Source organism: Numenius arquata, chromosome 3 (genome assembly GCF_964106895.1).
Source record: "Numenius arquata chromosome 3, bNumArq3.hap1.1, whole genome shotgun sequence".
Taxonomy (NCBI): domain Eukaryota; kingdom Metazoa; phylum Chordata; class Aves; order Charadriiformes; family Scolopacidae; genus Numenius; species Numenius arquata.
Genome location: NC_133578.1, coordinates 34,976,388 through 34,995,149, shown reverse-complemented (window position 1 = coordinate 34,995,149; position 18,762 = coordinate 34,976,388). Strand labels below are relative to the sequence as shown.

Here is an 18,762-nt window from a genome sequence, read left to right as displayed (position 1 = left end):
TTGGATAATTTTCTTCGAATTTGCTCCCAGGACAAAATGAAAAGACTTTTTAGGAGAGAAACTGAGTTTCCCTGCATCGTCTATTAGAAAATATCAGATCCAATAAATATAGGAACAGCATGAAACTGTCTCTGTAAAGATTTCTCAGAAACAGAATAGCTTTAGCAACCGTATCTTCATGTTACGGTGATGGATTAAGTAAAACACATACATATTCAAAGAATATGTTTTTGAAGCTAATGTTATCTTGTTTGAGATAAAGGTTTAGTTCTGCAAAGCAAAGGTTTTGAACCGGCATTTTAGTGAAACAGAAAAGCTGGAGGGAGGCTTCTGAAGAGGTTAGCCTCCGTGCTTGCAGCCCTTCAGTTGGGCATAGGTGGTGTGCGTTTGGGTAATTTTAGGTTTGATGTTGTTTTGAGACAAGAATCTTTGATCAAGATTGCACAACCTGAGATTGATCAAGGATTTCAGTGGACACACTGTCTTTTTGGTTTTTTATTTCATCATCTATACAATGATTTATTTAATGCAGTGTAGTTACTGTGGTTATTTATTAAGAAAATGGTAAGCTTTAAGTGCCTAGGGAAGGTGGGGGGTAGGGAGGAATCACCTAAAAATCTTAATGATTAGGATTGTAGGGGCAAAGTTGTTGAAATCGAGTAGACTTAGAGATGCTCAGGAGGAAGCAAATGTAACTGAATTGCAGTATGTTTAGGAAATTACTTTGCCCAATGTCAAGACACTGGAAGACTTTGGATTATGTTTTGTTATGCTTTTCAATATTAACTGCAGCCAGCTCGCTTGCTGGCGCATAGTGAAAATTGCTGCTGGAGGGATGTCCTGGGGCTCGAGGAGGAGTCTGAGAGGTTTAGTCAGGATAGCGTTTTGGCCCATTTGCTTTTATTAACAGCTTGTTCCTGGGAGATACTGAGCACCCAGCTTCTGTGGGACTGAGTGAGTATTGCTCAGCCCTCCTTGATATCAGATGTACGCGATGTGTCAGACCTTCTGTGGGGAAGGTGTGTGCCGTGGGACTGTACAGTGATCCAGAGACAAGATTAACAGGAGCACAGGGACAGGGGAGAGGAAGATGGCAGCAGCTAAGCAGGAAAGGGGGTGCTCGGTTTTACCCCCTTTGGCATCCCATTAGCTTGATTGAAGGGGTGTCCCGTAGCTGTGTTTTAGCTGTGCTTTTAGAACAACCCATGTTCTGGTGGTGCCTGGGACCAACACCATAGACAAAATAAAAAGAAACATCGATGACTAGCCACTAGTTACTTTTTTTGCACTTGAACTTAAATGTACTGTACTCACATAAATCCTCATGACTTGTCTAAGTGTCCTTTAAAATCAGAAATGTATTTATTGTATGTTTGTATAACTTGGGGGAGAACTAAAGACCGCACAGGTGACAGGACAGAAGGATGCTAAAAATCATCTTGAGGCAAACCAACCATTTGTTGAGTTCATGCTGTATGGTGTTACCTCAGCTGCTACTGCATAGCACCTGGATTGCGAGGTGAAGAGCTTGTACACTGTGTTTACACTTCAGAATTGTGTATTTGAAATGCCTGCTCTTTTTGGAATTGTATAGTCGTTCTATGTTGCGAAACGGACATGTACACCTGGATTTTGATATTTGTGAAACTGTAAAAACTGTGGTAAGAAATATAAAATATCCATAATGTATTTAATAGTATCAGTTGGAACTTTTATTACATTTTCTCGTATTACAGTATCAGCAGTGAACATAAGTCACTTGAAATGAAATTCCAATGCTTTGAGCAACCTGGTCTAGTGGGAGGTGTCCCTGCCCACGGCAGGGGGGTTGGAGCTAGATGATCTTTAAGCTCCCTTCCAACCCGAACCATTCTGTGATCGTAAATAGGCTGATATGGATGTGTGCAGGACATCACGAGTGAAAGTCAAAATTGGATTATGTTTTTCACCTAGCAGTTTCAAGATAGAGGTTGCCAAGTGCAGGTCATGTCAGCTTGTATGGAAATATTTACAGTTTCTGTTTCTGATCATATTTGCACTGTTGCACCTGTCCTATAGAGTGGCACATTTTTCTGGAATTTATTTTTATCTTAGGTGTAGGACAGTTAAATTTTTACTATTTCAGCTGCTTAACCTGTACGCATACAAAAGCGATGACAGGGAGAGATGTTAGTTTTGCTCTGTTTGCGTGTGTGTACCTGCCAGACCTCGCTCGTCACCCAATGAACCTGGCTTTTGGTGGTTTGGATCTGTCGTGAGTGGAGAATGAGAATGCCAAGTTCCTTCAGGGAGGTGCATTCAAGGTAGAGGGGACACTGTTTTGGAGCAACCGCAGCTAACGTGCAGTGACTGTTTCTTAAACCTGCAACAAGGGAGAAAGCCTCAGTTGCTTGGCTCCTCCTTGTTGTATGTCCTGCTGTTCTGAAGAGAGTAAATGCGTAAGGGAGGAGAACCACGTAGTTGAAAAATAATTTTATTTAAAAAAATCTTGAAAGTACAAGACAATCTATAAAGTATGCTGTACTGTGAATACAAAATAAATATGAAATCTGTTTTTTAAATACTGTGAAACAGAAGATAAACGTAACTCATCCTTTGTTAAGAAAGAAAGGCTTTTTATAATGGTTAAGGCAATGGATTAACATCTAGATTCTGTTCCCACATTTTCTGGCTGAACACTGGACAGTACTTAACACTTGTGTTCAGTAAACCTATGTAATCTCCGTATATCACAGGAGCACCGTGCAAGTAAACTCACTGTTAGCAAAGGGCTCAAATGACAGCAGTTGGTTTTGGTGGGTTTTGTTTATTAAATGCTTCCAACGTTGGAACATGCTTGGGAGGCTTTTTAAGGTTGGTATCTGCTATCCACTAAAGTAGTTGTCATCTTTCTCATATGTTGCTGTAATTCCATCTTGGATGTACTTAGTAGTTTCCTGCTCTACTCTGGATAGTATTTAGGCATCCCTGGCAAATGATGAACTTCATAACTCCATATAATGTGGGTTGAATTTTTTTTTTTTCCTTGTGGGAGCAGGTGTATGTGGTATTGTTCTAAATAATTTAGAAAAAGAGACTGTCTGAAAAATGCGATTGCCTATTTTGGGGGGGCTTTCCTGTTTAACATATTGCATAGGTAAAATATTATCTTCCAGCTTCTTGCTAGTGACAGAACCCACCAAGTCAAGCCTGACTTCAGAGTGTGGGTGGCAATTTAACGGTGAATGTGGTAGTAGTAGCTTCTCTTAGAGGTGACTCTTGCTGCTACTGGCCTTCCTGAACAGAACTCGATTGTTCTATTTCTGAATGTTGTGGACTTTACAGTGAGTGTATTTTGGATCACTTGCTTGACAGAGCTCTCTGCTAACTATGCTGTAGATTCTGTATCTGGATTTATAAATTTATGGCACAAAAGGGTGTTAAGTGTCTCTTTACTGTAAAATGGAAGAGTTTCTTTTAAAATGAAGCAACATTGAAGCAATATAAAGGAGGAAGGACCACATGAGTAAGGCTTTCGAGCATCAACTCCAAGTCCTCTTTCATACAGAGGAGCTCTTGGAATGTGGTGTGGCATCACTTCTTACCACCATTAGAGGTAACGGACTTTCTCCCTTGTCCAGCGATGGACAATGAGAAACCACAATAGCGCATGCACCGCTGAAGTCACACTGCATCACTGGGCATGCTAAAAGGATAAGATAGCCCTTTTAAAACACATATATGCTGCTCTGAAGTGCCCTTCTGGAGAGCTAACTGCTTCCCACTACCCACGTTGGTGGGTTTGTAAAATCAGACGGTGACACAATTAATGGTCTTTTGTTTTTCGCAGTTTGGAGACAGTAAAGGAAAACAGCAAGGTGAGGACAGAAGAATATAGGGATAATCTAAAGAACAAAAGAGGGAAATGACATCTGCAGGTGCATGAATTGAGGGGACGTGATCTACTGCCTAGCCTAGGACTGTGTAATATAGATAAGCTCTAAGACATCTGACCATCTAAATTTCTCTCCCTGTTCTTTTCCTCCCCACACACCTCCTGTGCTAAGTCCCAAAGAGGGCTGAAGAAGGGGAGGTGGGAGCCAAGTATCCCTGCCTCCTTGTTATGGAATTACCTTCCACTTTCTATTAATGAGCAAAGTATTGAGTAAGCTCAGGATAGCGGAGCTATATGTGCGTTATCTGTATTGCCAATTATATGGTTACAGCATCACTCTGGCGCTGCTGACAGCAGTTCCTCCAAGCAGCTGAATCAGCCTCAGCCTTTGTCTTTTCTGGGCTGTTGAGAGGCCTGGAATGGAGGCCAGAATCCATCTGAAATAAGCTGAAATTGAAAGCAATACTAAAAATACATTTTGGGGATGGAAATCCTCTCCTAAATCATCTGCAGTTGTCAGAGGTGGAGAAGCAGAGGACTGAAGAAAGGTACAGCAGAGAGGGACCTGTAGAAGAGGGAAGAGGAGTATGTGAAGAAATAAAGACATGGAATGAACAAACTGCAGTGTAACTAGAGCAGAGACCAAGAACGGAACAATGCAAGCGGAGGGTGAAAAGTCAGGCAGGGTTTTGAAGAGTGAGGGGAGCTTAAAACAAATGCGGAGAGGCAAAAATGAAGTTACCAGACAGCAAGCCTGGCCAGAAGAGCAAACAAACCTCATCCAGCTGTGTTAACTCTCTATTGATCTTTCGCACTGAGAAGTCCCACAAACAATAAAAATAGTTTATCATCACACCAACAGCATTATGAAAATTGTTGACACATCGGGTACTTAGGAAAAGTAGAGTCTTAATAATGGCTTCTCCTCCCTCTAGTGCTCAGCACAGAGGACTTTGACAATGAAAAGGGCAAAACCAGATTCTCTGTTCTCTAGAGGTAGTATCCTTGAAAAAACAAGGCGTCCTGGTGGGACAGGCTGCTGCCAGTACTTGCTTTGTAAATAAGCAACATTCCCTTCCCCAGTTAAGTACCAATAGCATGAGAATCCTCTTCACTTGAACAGCCCCTGTGGTTTCCTTCTGTTGCTCTAATCGGGCAACATCAGTTATAGAAGAAACAGTTTTTTTCAAAAAATCCTCGTTTGTCCACCAGCAATCACAAGAAACCACCAAGCGTGATTTCTTAATCTGTATCCTTCCTTTCTAGGACAAATGTGTTTTCCCTCCTTTTTTTTGGTTATTTCCCAAAGCTCAGAGCAGCTCTGTAGCATATGGAAATGGAATTTGTTTATGCATTTCATCTTCATCTTCCTCATCTCCCTCATGGATGGAATTGGCTGGTTCATCTTGCTCAGATTCTGCCCTGGTCTCGAAGAGCTGCTCTTCCAAGAAGCAGCTCCCAATGCCGTATTCCTCATCATGTGCCTTTGTTTCTGCAGGTGAGACGTGGGGAGATCCCAGAACAAAACGTGCAAACCTGCCAGATTTTTAAAGGGAGAAGAGATCAGCTGCGAAATGAAAAAAACAAAAACAAACAAAAAAAAAAACCCACACAAAAAAAAAAAAAAAAAAAAAAAAAAAAAAACCACTGTAAATGCAGCGGATGCTGCCAATTAAGCAGGGATGTTGTAAGGACATGCCTGCCGGCAGTGCAGATGAGGGGAAGTTGCAGCATGAGCTGGGGAGTAAATGGCAACGGATGGCAACAACCCTTGTTTTCCTGCCTCATCTTCTTTTCAGTCTTCAGTCTTTTCTATATAAGTAACTTTTGCTGCTCTGGAGGTCATCTGCAAGGTCTTGTGACTAAGCAAGATCTAACTTTGTTTTCACATCTTGTCAGTACTCATGGGGTAATCCAGAGTGAGCATTTGTACAGCTGGATAGATGGTACTTCAGCTTCTAAAAATCATTAAAGCTTTAGTGTATTTGAGACAAAGGCTGTAAGAACTGAGGTAAGTTGACATTGCTAATGAAAGGAAAAATGGTGAGAACTTCACATTCCTACATTGCTGTGCTATCGCCTCGCTTCTGGTGCTGGCTGCATACTCTGGGAAAGCTGAGCTCGAGTCTTGCCAAAGAATTCCTGCTTTGGGTGAACTTGGAGCTGCAGACTGGGAGTTCTGCAGCTGCTCCACGTAAATGCCAAACTGGAGGTCTGGCAGATCAAAGCATGAACTTAGCACTGTCCCTACATTTCCGTTTGCAACAAATCTTAATTTCAGTGGACAAATACACTGAAGAGAGAGAACGGAGCTGGAGGTTTCTGGCAAGCGTGTGAAAACAGACGGCAGTTCTGACACCTGGGTAAGTGTCGACAGCATCAGAGAAATGTAAGAAAAAGGAAATGCAGCTACATTCTGGAGTTCTGGTAAACTGATCAATAATTTACATTTTCAACTTAACATTTCTGTGAGATGAATGTTGTCACCTCACTCTTCTTGGAAGCACTGTTAGTCTAAATGGGGAACGGAGTCGGACTGGCTGTGTTTTACAGGTTTGCCTTGTGTTGAACTACCTTCTGATGCTTGATGGAAGCTTGAAGGGGTACTCAACTTTAAATCAGACTTCCATTGGTTCTCCTTTTTAGTTTTGTATTTTTATAGTGAACAGTTTATAAGAGCTGTATTGGCTACGTGATGGCTAGAAAATACACGTCTCAATTGTTTGTTTTGTGCATTTGGTGATATTTTGTTTTACAATACTGCAGTGAGTTTTCACTTTTTCTCTCTTTCAGTCATGCTACAGAATGCGAGTATACTAGAAAGTAAGATAGTTTAACAGTAAATCTATAAAACCTGGCAGAGAGGCTGTCTCTGTGCCCATCCAAAGAAGATGAAGATTCTGAAACTAGTTTTAACTTTTTATTGGTTACATTCCAAGCTGACTGGGGTTCCTTTGAATTTATTCTAGTCGGTTTTGTGGCACGGGCCAAGTCGTTGTGACTGGGCAATATGTGAAACTCTGATATCCCGAAGTTTTGGTTTTGACAGAAGTAGACTGCTATTATGATTAATTTTATATTCTGCAATATTTCTGGCTGCATTTATCTCACCCTTCCCTTCCTAACCCATGTTTCTCTTAAGTTTTTCTCTTAAGCTGTATCTGAAATAGTACTTCTACCTGCGTGCAGGCAGTGATTCTTTTCCTGGTATTCTTAGTCTTAGGTATTGGTTGATACTTCAAGTAATAGGATTTCTTGGTTGTGCAGGCTTGCAGTTGGAGAGCTAAACGCAAATAGTATTTGAGCATGTATCTTCAGCCTGCCCTGATTTTACACAATGCAAAAGTGTACTGCTCAAAAAACTGAAGGAAGGGGCATTTCACTGGTCAGATGGTCACTTGAGTCACTGGGTAGGAGCTCACAGAGGCATTGTAGGAAGCCTGTGTGTTTTAGGGAAACCTGCCATTACCATGAATTATCTATGAACATTTGCAAACTCTCAGAGTAATTTATGGTCAGAGAGGAGCAAACAGGGGGTCTAATACCACCAGCAAGGAATATCCTTCAGAGGTGTGCCTGTGATCTCTAGTGGGATTACTCAAGCAGATAAAGCTACCCGTACACCTGACTGTAGGCAAGGTAAACGCACCTGAACAGGGCCTGCAGTAGCATTTGGATCTGCTGTGTAGCGGCATCTGTGCAACGTGTCTCCCGTTTTAGAGAGGCCAGATTTTCTTACCTGTGTGGGGACTGGAGTCTGGATACAGCTAACCATGATGGGAAGTCAGGGTTCCTGCAGAATGAGCGTAGCTCCTCCAGAGCTCTGACAGTTTCTGTTTCACCTTGTTCTCGATACTCCTCTTCAGTAAGGTATTTAAACACTAACTTTTTTGATTTAAAGTGGTTCTTCACTTTTCTAGAATGAAATGAAAACAATTAGCATTTCTACAGTCTTCTGGCACATAATCACTGTCGTCCTTTTTGTCTACTGCCTGCTATTAACATGCATTAATCACTTTTATCCTTTTAAGAGGACAAGCTACATTCTTGCATTAAAATGTTAGGACAAGGTGTCTAATGTTTGGTAGCCTGTTTACCCTAGGTCTTAACCAAAGTTGTAGAATTCCACAGAATGATATCTAATGAGCTTCAAATGAGCTTTGGATCAGGTCCTTATTGTGTATGCATGGACTAAAATCTCATAGAATTAACGAGATGGCTGCTTCCTCAGCCATTTTTAGGTGCAAAATGCAAAACGTGTCTGTGCAGAGACACGAGCTGAATCAAAACCCAGCCTGCATATGTAACTTAGAATATAAGCAACGCTCTGAGTTGTTCATGTTGTTTACTAGATCGCTTCTCTTAAATCTTGCTTTAAATTACAAAACTGACTAGTCTGAGGCCTAAATGTTTACAATCTGATGTTTTTTTAGCTGCTGCGTAGCAATGTATAATATAATTAGGTATCAATTAGAAAGTGTGCCATGTTCTGTTCCCTTCTGTCGACTGCTTTCAATTTAAATGTTGTGATGAGTTAAGATAAGCAAGGGCTGGATGCCCGTAAAACTTTCAGCTCTGTATAAAAACACCTGCTCCAACCAGCAGCATTCACTTTCCTCTTTATTTCCCTGTAAAGGAAGAACGAAGCGTAGCCCTTATTCAGGTCAAATGGTAAAGGTCTTCCTGGCTCAGTGGGATCAGTACTAATCTTAACAAATACCACAATATTCTTACTTATTTTGATATAGCTGCTGCTCTGAACTGTGTATCTGGCATCGTGGCCTCACAGTTTGGTGCTGCTGCTTAGTGTTTTGAAACAGAAAAAAAAAAACCTTATTCTCTAAAGAGAAATTTGTAGAGCTGTATTTCAGTGCTTTTAGGCTTTAAAGAAACATCAGTTCATGAAAAGCAAAAAGAGGTCCGCGTGAAGAACAAACTACAGTGTTTCAAGATAGAACAGGTATTTTCTGACTTCTGCAAACTTGTAGCCAAATCTTACTGATTTCAGAGTGAGCTGAACCTGCTTACATCAGGTAAGTATTGATCCCATATGGTGCTGTTGAAACAGCTGGTGCTTTTCAGCTGCAGGCAAAATCAGTCTTCAACAAATGACAAAGTCTACCTAAAATAAAGCTTCGACCCAGTCCACACTTCAACATCTAAAAAGAGCATGAGAGCAAAGCAGCATGTTCCTCAAAACTAATCAATGTGTAAAAGGCTAAAAAAGAAAATACTTGGTTTTTTATTCTTTTGGTTATCTCAGGTCTAGCCTTTGCCTCTTTCTGCTTCTCTGCAGTTCAGCAGAAGCCCACAGCTACAGAACAGTCTGCACTAAAAGTCTCTTAATCTGGATGCCATCACGGAAGGTAAAAAACAGATGTAAGTTGGCAGGAGCTTTTAGAATCTTCACTTGACTGTTGTATTTGTGACAAAACATGCTTCAAATTCAAGGATGAGCAAACATGTTGTTCCCATATTGCTAATGAAAATACTTAGCAAACTAAGGTCTACATATTGCAAGCAGTTGCCGTTCCAAATGCTGTAGTATAAACGGGGCTCTGGGAATACAGGGGAGTGTTTCCACGGTGGTAAAAGATTGTTTCCACAAATTAAAGGTAGACATGTACATCTAGGATATTAACCTTGGAAAACTAAAATCAATGGAAACCACTATTTTTGTGGACATGGGTTTTCAGTCTCTGAACTCTACACTAACTTATAAGGACTGTCACTTTTTAACATCTGCTTCCTAGGTGACAGTACACTTTTTTTTCAGGTAAGATTCAGTACAAATTACCTGCAGATTCTCTCACTACTCATGAAACCAAGGCTGTATTGCTGCAGTCTAATCAATCAACCAAACAGAAAGGGTTTGGTTACCATATGCTGCAGACTAGAAGGTGCAACATTTCTACTTAAGGGCACAGTCACATTTCTCCGTTCTCCTTAGAAAAAAATCTATGCTTAAAACTGCCAAATGGAAAAGAATTAAATTCCTGTGTTTTAGGGATTTAAGCCTTTTCTATGGCAGCTTTATACTTGGTAAAAATATGAACTGGTATTAGAAATTCATAAATCATTATTGAAGTGCAAGGGTTTTTCAGTATCAGCCTCCCGTTATTTCCTGGTGTTACAGGGACTTTGACATTCACAAATCCATACAAACCTGCCTATGTGATAAGCAGCACCAAGGGGGTAACCCAGGCCTTTGGAACAGAGGCTGACTGCTATTACTGCATATGCAACTTGAGGTATGGTGACACCACGATAAATCAAGACAAAGGCTGTTAATTGTAGCGTCCATGTAAACAAGGTTATGCTCACTTCAGTGGTAAGTGGTCCATGCTGATAGCATGTGGCAAAGCTGGTAATTCCAACAGCCAGGAAATACCCTGTAGAAACGGAAAAGGAGGAAATGGAGGAAAAGATGCAGGCCGTATAAACTTCATGAGTTTGGTTCACAAATCTTGCAACTGCTGTAAAGTATAACCTGCTGTTTCTTGTGTTCTCTTATAGATACCTGTGTTACGTTGTATGTGCTTCATGTTTCAAAAGTGTGCAAAGAGTTCAGGAGGCGGTCTACAAACAGCCTTAGCTAATGCTGTGAGCTGCACGTCAATGCTCCCCATGCAAGAATGTTGAGGCAGGTGCCAGATCAATAGATTTATCACCCTTTGCAGCCACATCCAGTTAGCAACTTACTCATCCAATTCCCAGATCCAGCAAAATACAAACCAGCGTAGCTGCCCTTTTGCTATTACAGGGAAAGTATGTGATGGCAAATCAATGAACAAATAGTGCAGGCAAAATCTGCTCCTAAAGCTGCTACTGGCCCACTATATCAAACTCCTTATTTAATGATACAATGTGAGTAAATGCTCATTTGAGTGGATTAGGAACCTTTGGAATATTCCAATGTCTGTGGTTTTGGAAAAAAACTTCATAAATGAGTCTCTTGACGTTGGTTTTTATGGGCAGGTATTCATCTAACCACTAAATTAAACCAAAATCTGCAGCAATTTTTTTGATAATTTTCTTACCCAACAAGTAGTTTCTGTGTTCAGACCACAACCACTGCATATTCTCTTTGAAGCAGTAAATAAAATAGAGAGAGGACATCCAGCAGCCACTCATTAAGATCCAGAAGGTACTGTGCTGGAAATTTAAAAGCAATTTAAAAAATTTAAAACAAAAAAAACCTATTTCAAGTCTGAATCGGGACCATTGTGTGCAAAGGAACTCACAGGCAAAACCAGACGTGATATTTGGTGGACCTACAGGGCTTATGATCTGTGTCAGGCTTCCACTGTACAGTGCTCTGCCCAGTACAACTAAACAATCACAATTCTAAGTGGAGCAACTGCGTCTCTGTATTTGTGTATCATGTCCCAGTGTCATGGTATACGCCTACTGCAGTGTATTCCCAATTAACAGATCTCAGCAATATTGTGGGAATGCACAATTGTAAAAGTAAAGTTAAAAATCACATCTGCCTTGCAATGAATTGTCTCTGGTGAACGGAAGAGAATCTGTCCCAGTGGCCAATAAAACTACATTTTGATTTAAACTGATTCATAGATTCAAAAGTAAGCTTAGCTCCAGTCCCATAAACATAATTTGTTTCAGAATAAATTCTTCTTGTACATCAACAATCTCCTGTTTACTTTAAACTCAGGAGCAAGCTAACTAGAACTTGATTCTGACCTAATTATATTTGCTCGACTCAAGCAAACCTGCAGTCATTTCAGCAGAGTTACCTGGTCACAAAAACAGAGCGAGGTCAGAATCTGTTACTGTATTTTTCACTTCCTATATTATTATGTTAAGGATGATTATTATTGTTTTATAAATGTATATTTACCCTTGGAATAAACCTTTTTAGTGTCAGCAGGGCAAAGACTAGCAGAGCAAGAACACCCAGTATTACTCCAGAAAGGTAAAAGAACTTGGTACTCCTGTAAAAGAACAAGAGAGAATACAGTGAGAAGTATAATTTGTAATTGGTTAAGATGCCAACATTTATAAAAACAACAGTGATCTTCAATAAGAACTTAACACAGCTGTATGTTAGGGTTATAGTTATGTGGTTAACAGGCACGGTTCAGATGTTAAATCCACGTAAGGAAAAATTCCCAACAGATACCTTAAGGTCACTCGAGTTGTTACAGGTTAAGAGGTAGTGTTGGTTTTTTTAATGCTTACACTATTTCTGATTTCATTGACTTTCTAGTAATTTCATTTTCTTCTATATACCAATATGGTTCTGTACTGTAAGAAAAGTTTTAATTTTTTAATTTAAAATGCATAAAAAAACCCACAAACTAGCAAGTTTTTTCGTAAGCTTACGCATTTATAAAATCTAACTTTTAAATTCAGAATTAACTCTATAAAAGCTATTGCTGCTCTGCTTGTTTTAGAGGTGCCTCCTGACAATTAGTTTGTGACTCGTTTTGCTTTGAAGTCATGGGCCACATGTTTTGCTATACCAATTAAGTATCCTCCTTTATATGCTATGCCAAACGTGCATCAAAAGAAGGATGGGGAGAGGCTGGCACAAAGGTGGAGGCAGATGAGGCCCCAGATGACGTCATCCTAAGCACTTCTCCCTGCAGGAAGGTATCACTTATAATACATGCGGCATTATTTAGCATTCAGCTAACCTCGCTGGCCTACAAAAGGGAGAGAGAATTCTTCTGAATCCATACACTTGCTCACTAAGTGTTGCCCACTGCAGGAAGCCTGGATACAAGCATCCTACCGCAGCTAAGCGATTAATAGAGTGCAGCACTCCAAGATATGTCACAATCTGTCCAACCACAAATGATATGAAGAAGTTTTAAATATATGTTCAGTTTCCTTTTTCACTTTGCCAAAGAACCTCCTTTTTAGCTTAGAAAACAGACCAAAGATGCACAGGCTTTGGTAAAGAAGCTAAAAAAAACCAGCAGCTAGTACTTACCTGCTCAGGCTGTTTGCAAAATGGAACAGAAAAATTCCAGCTACAAACAAAAACAAGAGCTTTCCATCTAGCACTAAAAAAAAAAAAGGGGGGAAAACAGAAATGCACTTTAGACTCATTCAATCTGAAATGTTGATTATATAAAATATCAACAGAAAAGTCCCAAGCTTCTTAACAGAAGAGATGGTACGTTCAGTAACACTGACAATAGCGAGGCATCTCTAAACTAAAAGGCTTGTTTGGTTTTACTTACTTTCTCGCTTCACGCTCACAGTGTACAGTTCAGTTTTGAAGGGCTGTATTTTGAAACAAATGTCTTCTCCATATTGTTTTATGCTTATGAAAGTTTCTGTAGATGTCTCTGGTTTCCAGAAGATTTGAACAGCACATGCAGCAAACTCAAAAACAGTTTCTGAGTTACGACAGTTGCTTTTTTCTGATATAGGCTCAAACCTGAACATTTCTGTGCTGTTAATTTTCACCTAAAAACAAACAACAGAATACATAGAGAAGTAGCTCAGAATCACTGGCGTTTTTTTGTTTTTCTGAACTATATAGCATAAAAGCCATACATGTGATAACGAAAAGCTATAGAGAAAAATATGTATAGAGAGCTTGAGAATAAAATGCTAGTTCAATTCTTAGTTGATTAATATTGGCTATTAATATTATGCAAATATTAATTGTTTAGACTTTATAAGGTGATTCAGAGAACTCAACATCAGAAAAATTCTATGGAGGGGCCTCAATCCATCCAAAAGCTCAGTGGGTTTGGTTTTACAATGACACTTGCCCACACACAAGTTTCTGACAAACCCAGTAATATTTGACTGACCACAGTTTCATTTGTGGATGTTTGTATGCTTCCCCATTTCCCTCCTGAACCAGAAGAAATTGGGCTTACTTTTCTTGTAGTTAATAATATAATCTTCATGTTAGGGACAGAAGAGGGATAAGGAAAATGAAAGAATTAAAGAATAAAGAAATGAAATAAGCAGAAATTTAAATACAATCACATTCCCGTTGGGCATTTTGGGTTTTTTTGCAATAAAACAGGCTTCTACTGGGAGAAGAGGCAATGTGTCAGCAAGCAATTTATGGTGGGAAAAATCTTAAACTTCCTTCTTTTAAACATTTACTCCAGGAAAGCTTTTGTGACCGCGTGAAGGTTTCACCACCTGAAGTCTGCCACCGTTCATAGGAGCACCTGCAGCGTGTTCCTGAGGTAGTAAGTCCTGGGAACAAAGAGATGTTCCACTTCCTTGTATCTGAGAGCAAATTCCTCCAACAGAGATATAGTTAAACTGTTTCCTTCCCTTGTCTGGAGACATACTTCCCAGGAAAAAAAAAAGAACCACACAGATAGTCAGCCTGTTCCTTTATCATAGAATGGTTAGAGTTGGAAGGGACCTTGAAGATCATCGAGTTCCAACCCCCCTGCCATGGGCTGAGACACCTCCCACTAGACCATGTTACTCAGAGCCCCATCCAACCTGGTCTTGAACACCTCCAGGATTGGGGCATCCACAGCTTCTCTGGGCAACCTGTTCCAGTGTCTTACCACCCTCACAGTAAAGAATTTCTTCCTAATATCTAATCTAAATCTCCCCTCTTACAGTTTAAAACCATTACCCCTTGTTCTATCATTCCACTCCCTGACATCTCTCCTGTAGGCCCCTTTTAGCTACTGGAAGGCTGCTGTAAGGTCTTCTGGAGCCTCTCTCCTCCAGCCTGAAAAACCCCAGCTCTCTCAGCCTGTCTTCATAGGAGAGGTGCTCCAGCCCTCTCATCATCTCCGTGGCCCTCCTCTGGACCTGCTCCAACAGGTCCATGTCATTCTTATGTTGGGGGCCCCAGAGCTGGACACAGTGCTCCAGTGGGAGTAGAGCAGAGTAAAGGGGAAGAATCACCTCCCTTGATCGGCTGGCCATGCTTCTTTTGATGCTTTTATTTATTTTATTTATTTTTATTTTATGTATATTTTATTTGATGCTTTATTTATGTATAGCCATTATTGCTTCCACTGTTAAGAGATTTTTATATTGTTTAGAGCTAATCTCTAAACATGCTTCTTGTAAGATGACCCCCTTACTCAGAAATGCACTGCTATTGCTGTTTTTTCATTAGTCACAATCTAATACACCTTTGGTTCCTATGCTGTGGCCTGGGAAGCTACAGCGAGTGAGTCGCAGAACTGCATTTTATCCTCAACTTTTAAAGTTTTGTAAAGGCATGTGGTGATGAGCAGAAACGTTTGTTGCAGAGGTTAACAGTCAATAGAAAAGGCGTGCAACAAAATAATACACAACACTAAGTTAATGTTTGTGTGGCATCATACTATAAGCCTGGTTGACATCCTTCTAATAAAGAGAGACCAAAACTCACTGCATCCGAAGTGGAGGATCACAATGCTGCATTTCTGTCACGGTCCTGCCTATACGCCGTTCAAACTACTACTGATACAGTGATACTGCTTTGATCTTGCTAACTGATTGTACACTTTGCTGACCAAAGTTAGCATGAAACATATTGCATATCTCGGTGATTCCCGAAACGGCCCCTTACCTGAAGAGTTGACCAAACGTACTGTAAGTGAATGGTTCTGTTTTGCACATAGCAGTAACAGTTTTCATCCTGTTTCTGGATGACATCCATTTCCTGCAAAAAGCTACAGTTTCTACCTGGGGGGGGGGGGGGGCAGAAAAGTTCATTTTAAGCACGTGTCAAATACAAATGTATAATTTTCCTCCATTTCATTGTTGTATATGCTGAGGGAATCGCAAAGAATTTCCAGATAATCAAACACAAAAACTATGCTGCAGGGTAGCATGTTCAATATGATTTTGATGAAAATTCAAACTGGACTTCTAATCAAGTCATTTAGGCTCCAGAGTAAACTACAACACCTTTGAAAAAAAAAAAAATGAATCTAGGGTGGTATTTTTAAAGTACGTAATCCGTAAAAGCTTGGCTTCGGTATCAGTGTTTTGATGGCAGTGGAATAGGGCCTCTGGGCCAAATTCACTGCTGGCACAAGTGGGCGTAACTCCACCGGAGTCGATGCTTATACCAATGGTGAATGCAACTGTGGGAGTCTGAGCAGGTAAACAGGCTTACATATTAAAATAGTCATTTAGCACATGATATGGCTGCTCATCGCAGAAATCATACTCCTCTCCCTCAGAAATTTTTCTAATGTACACAACTCCTTTTTTTTTTTTTAAAACAAGTTTTCCTCACATTGTCCAGCCATGACATGTAATAACACAACTGCACTGATAGCTTGCCTTAAGTCATTTAATTAGGGATGCTAATTGGTCTAACTCTCCTGAAATGTTAGTGACCCCCTACGATCTTCAGAATTAGATTGCACTTTTGAGTAGAACTGCACCTAAAAGATTTATGGAGCAAATCTTAAGAATAACATACATTCCGATCTATATACATGTGTAAAATATACCCTACAGTGCATTACCACAGTGTTCCAGGAACATAATTAAAAAGAAGAATAAAGGAAATAATTACAGATCTGAACAGAGAGAATCATCTGGCTCACTGAATAGAAAATGTTGGTCTAAGCCAAGCTCAGTAATAACTGCTAAAACACTGTCATGGGCTTAGAATAGCAAAATGAATATGTGCAAAACAGTCTCAATCTGGACAAGGAGATACTGTTTGCAGGTAATAACCTGCCCTGTCTCTGTAAGGAAATTGAGCTTAGGCTAAATTATTTTTTAACCAATTTAATTAAGCCAATGAAAAAATACCTGTGTGGATGTGCTTACATAAGTTTATTAAGTCATTCCAGAATTAAAGTGTCCACAGATGATCCTGCTAGAGTAAACTGGTTTAAACGTAAAATTTGGGCATTTTTATTGGGAAAAAAAATTAACCATCTGATTAATTTTCATCCACGGCAAATCCAGCGGGAGGGAGCAAACCCCTTCAGACAAGGGCTGGCAGTACCTCTTGACAGGCACTTCCGTAAAGGCCATCGAAGGAAGCTGCAAAAGGATTCGTTGGTCTCCAAGAAGTGCTGTGGCCTGACGCAGCAAGCAGGTGAGGCTGAGCGCTACCCAGGGCTAAGACTGAGATAACCCAGCAACAGGAAATGGCAATGTCCTACCGGGACCAAACACAGCCGAGGGTGCCCACGCTGCAGGGTATATTAGGATTTTCTGCCACTACGGATAAAATATCCATCCACATCAGAAGTAGTGTCCTCCATATACAATGCTAGAAAGTATTTTCCTACCTCCCCTTAATTTTAAGGCAATTTCTAGAGGAAAATAATTTGCTTCAAACATGACATCAGCTCCATAGCATGCAACAATCACATTCCAAAAGCAAAGATGCTTCTGAACAGGTATCCATCAGATGGAGGAGGACTGTAGCTACTGTGAGCACACACAGCAAAGACAACTCGCAGGTTTGGAGACTACAAGCAATGGAAAGAATGGGCATCTGCTGCAGAATCCGGAGGATACCCAAGACTCGAGAATGTCAAGGCAAGCGGTGAGGCAGTTTCTTGAGTTATGTGTCATTACTTACAGCCAGGAATAACCTTTAGGGTTTTCACTGCCCTTGTTAATGAGAGATCTGTCCTGCACCCAATTCTCCTGACCCAAGCTAAGGAGAAAGCTGTAAGGAGTAACTCACGCTCCAGGTCAGTTTCCCGTGCCAGTGGTACCCAGTCTTCCAACCTCCGCCACTGACAGGGATGAGAGAGGCACGTGGTGCCACTTTGGTCATGAAAGTTCTCCCAGCGCCCGTGCCTGCCTCACAGAATAGTCTTTTGGAAACCGAACGGAGATGGGATAAGCAGGAGAAAAAAGCAAAGCTCCTCAAGCACGCCTCTAGCCCCCGCAACGACTTCCCTCAGCCGAAGCGGGCGGGGAGGCGGCGGCCCCGGCCTTTATCCCGTAACGGGGCAGCGCCATTTTGGTCAGCAGGTCGCGCTGTACCGGCGGCCACGGAGGCTGAGGGAGGCCGTGGGAGGGCACCGTGTCCCCCCACTCCCCGTTCACAAGGGGATGCCGGGGGTGTGTGTGTGAGGAAACTCCTGCCCGGGCAGGGAAAAGGGAAAACCCCCCTCCCCAAGACTGCTGCCCCGCCCGCGGCCTGCTCTGCCCCGCCGCCGGAGATGTCCCGACCCGGCACCCCCCGGGGGGGCGGAAGGGGAAGGCCAGTACCTGCTAACGGCGCCTCCCCGCTGCCCCGGGCCAGCCCCAGGAGGAGGAGGAGGAGGAGCAGCCCGGGCACCGGCCGGGCGCGGCGGCGGGGCGGCCCCGCCGGACTCATGTGGCGGCCGCCGGCTCCGGCCTCGCCCCAACGGTCGCGACGAGGGCGGTCCCCGGCGCGGGGAAGGGGCGGCGCGGCCCTGCGCTCCCCCGCCGCCCGTCTCTTCCTCCTCCTCCTCCTCCTCCTTCTCCTCCTCCTCCCCCGCCAGGGCCGCGGCGGTGACCGGCCGTGGGCAGGGGGTTCACCCCGGTTTATGCGGAATACTTGTGGGGGGGAGCAGGCGGGAGCCCCGGCTTCGGGCAGCGGCCTGTGCAGAGGCAGGCACGGCCCCTCGGCACCTCTTCTGGCCGGACCCACCCTACCTTTTGCTTCTCCTACTTGCGTTTTAGGGCGTCGGGGGAGTTCAGAGTCTGTGCTTGGAAAGAAAAAAGGAAAATCCTGTGGGCGTAACAGCTCAGCAGAAGTGTTTCCCGGGGTTGCTGCCCTGCCTCTGCCTGGCTGGCCGAAAAACGCTGACCGCCCTTATCGGCCAAGACATAAATTGGTCCAAAATCAAACGTGAGCAGCTTGTGACGCTTCCCACGCCTCAGCAAGGCAGCCACCCCAGCGGAACAGAGCAGAGTTAGTATTTGCCCTCCCAACGCAACCGGTTCCCCTTGTCCCCTTCCCTGCCCAGCCCAAAGGAGAG

At 42.2% G+C, this 18,762-nt stretch overlaps 1 protein-coding gene across 1 annotated transcript; it reads right to left on the bottom strand.

The window, feature by feature from the left end:
- Positions 1-2,458: 2,458 nt before the first annotated feature.
- On the bottom strand, positions 2,459-18,166 carry NEMP2 (nuclear envelope integral membrane protein 2). Its single transcript, XM_074145231.1, has 9 exons — positions 18,026-18,166; positions 15,399-15,514; positions 13,087-13,315; positions 12,834-12,906; positions 11,736-11,829; positions 10,915-11,029; positions 10,041-10,266; positions 7,614-7,790; positions 2,459-5,410 (listed from the first exon to the last, which is right to left on the bottom strand). Exons 1-9 carry the CDS (start codon positions 18,132-18,134, stop codon positions 5,185-5,187), a joined length of 1,365 nt encoding a protein of 454 aa, XP_074001332.1. The 5' UTR covers positions 18,135-18,166; the 3' UTR covers positions 2,459-5,184.
- Between the last annotated feature and the right edge of the window lie 596 nt (positions 18,167-18,762).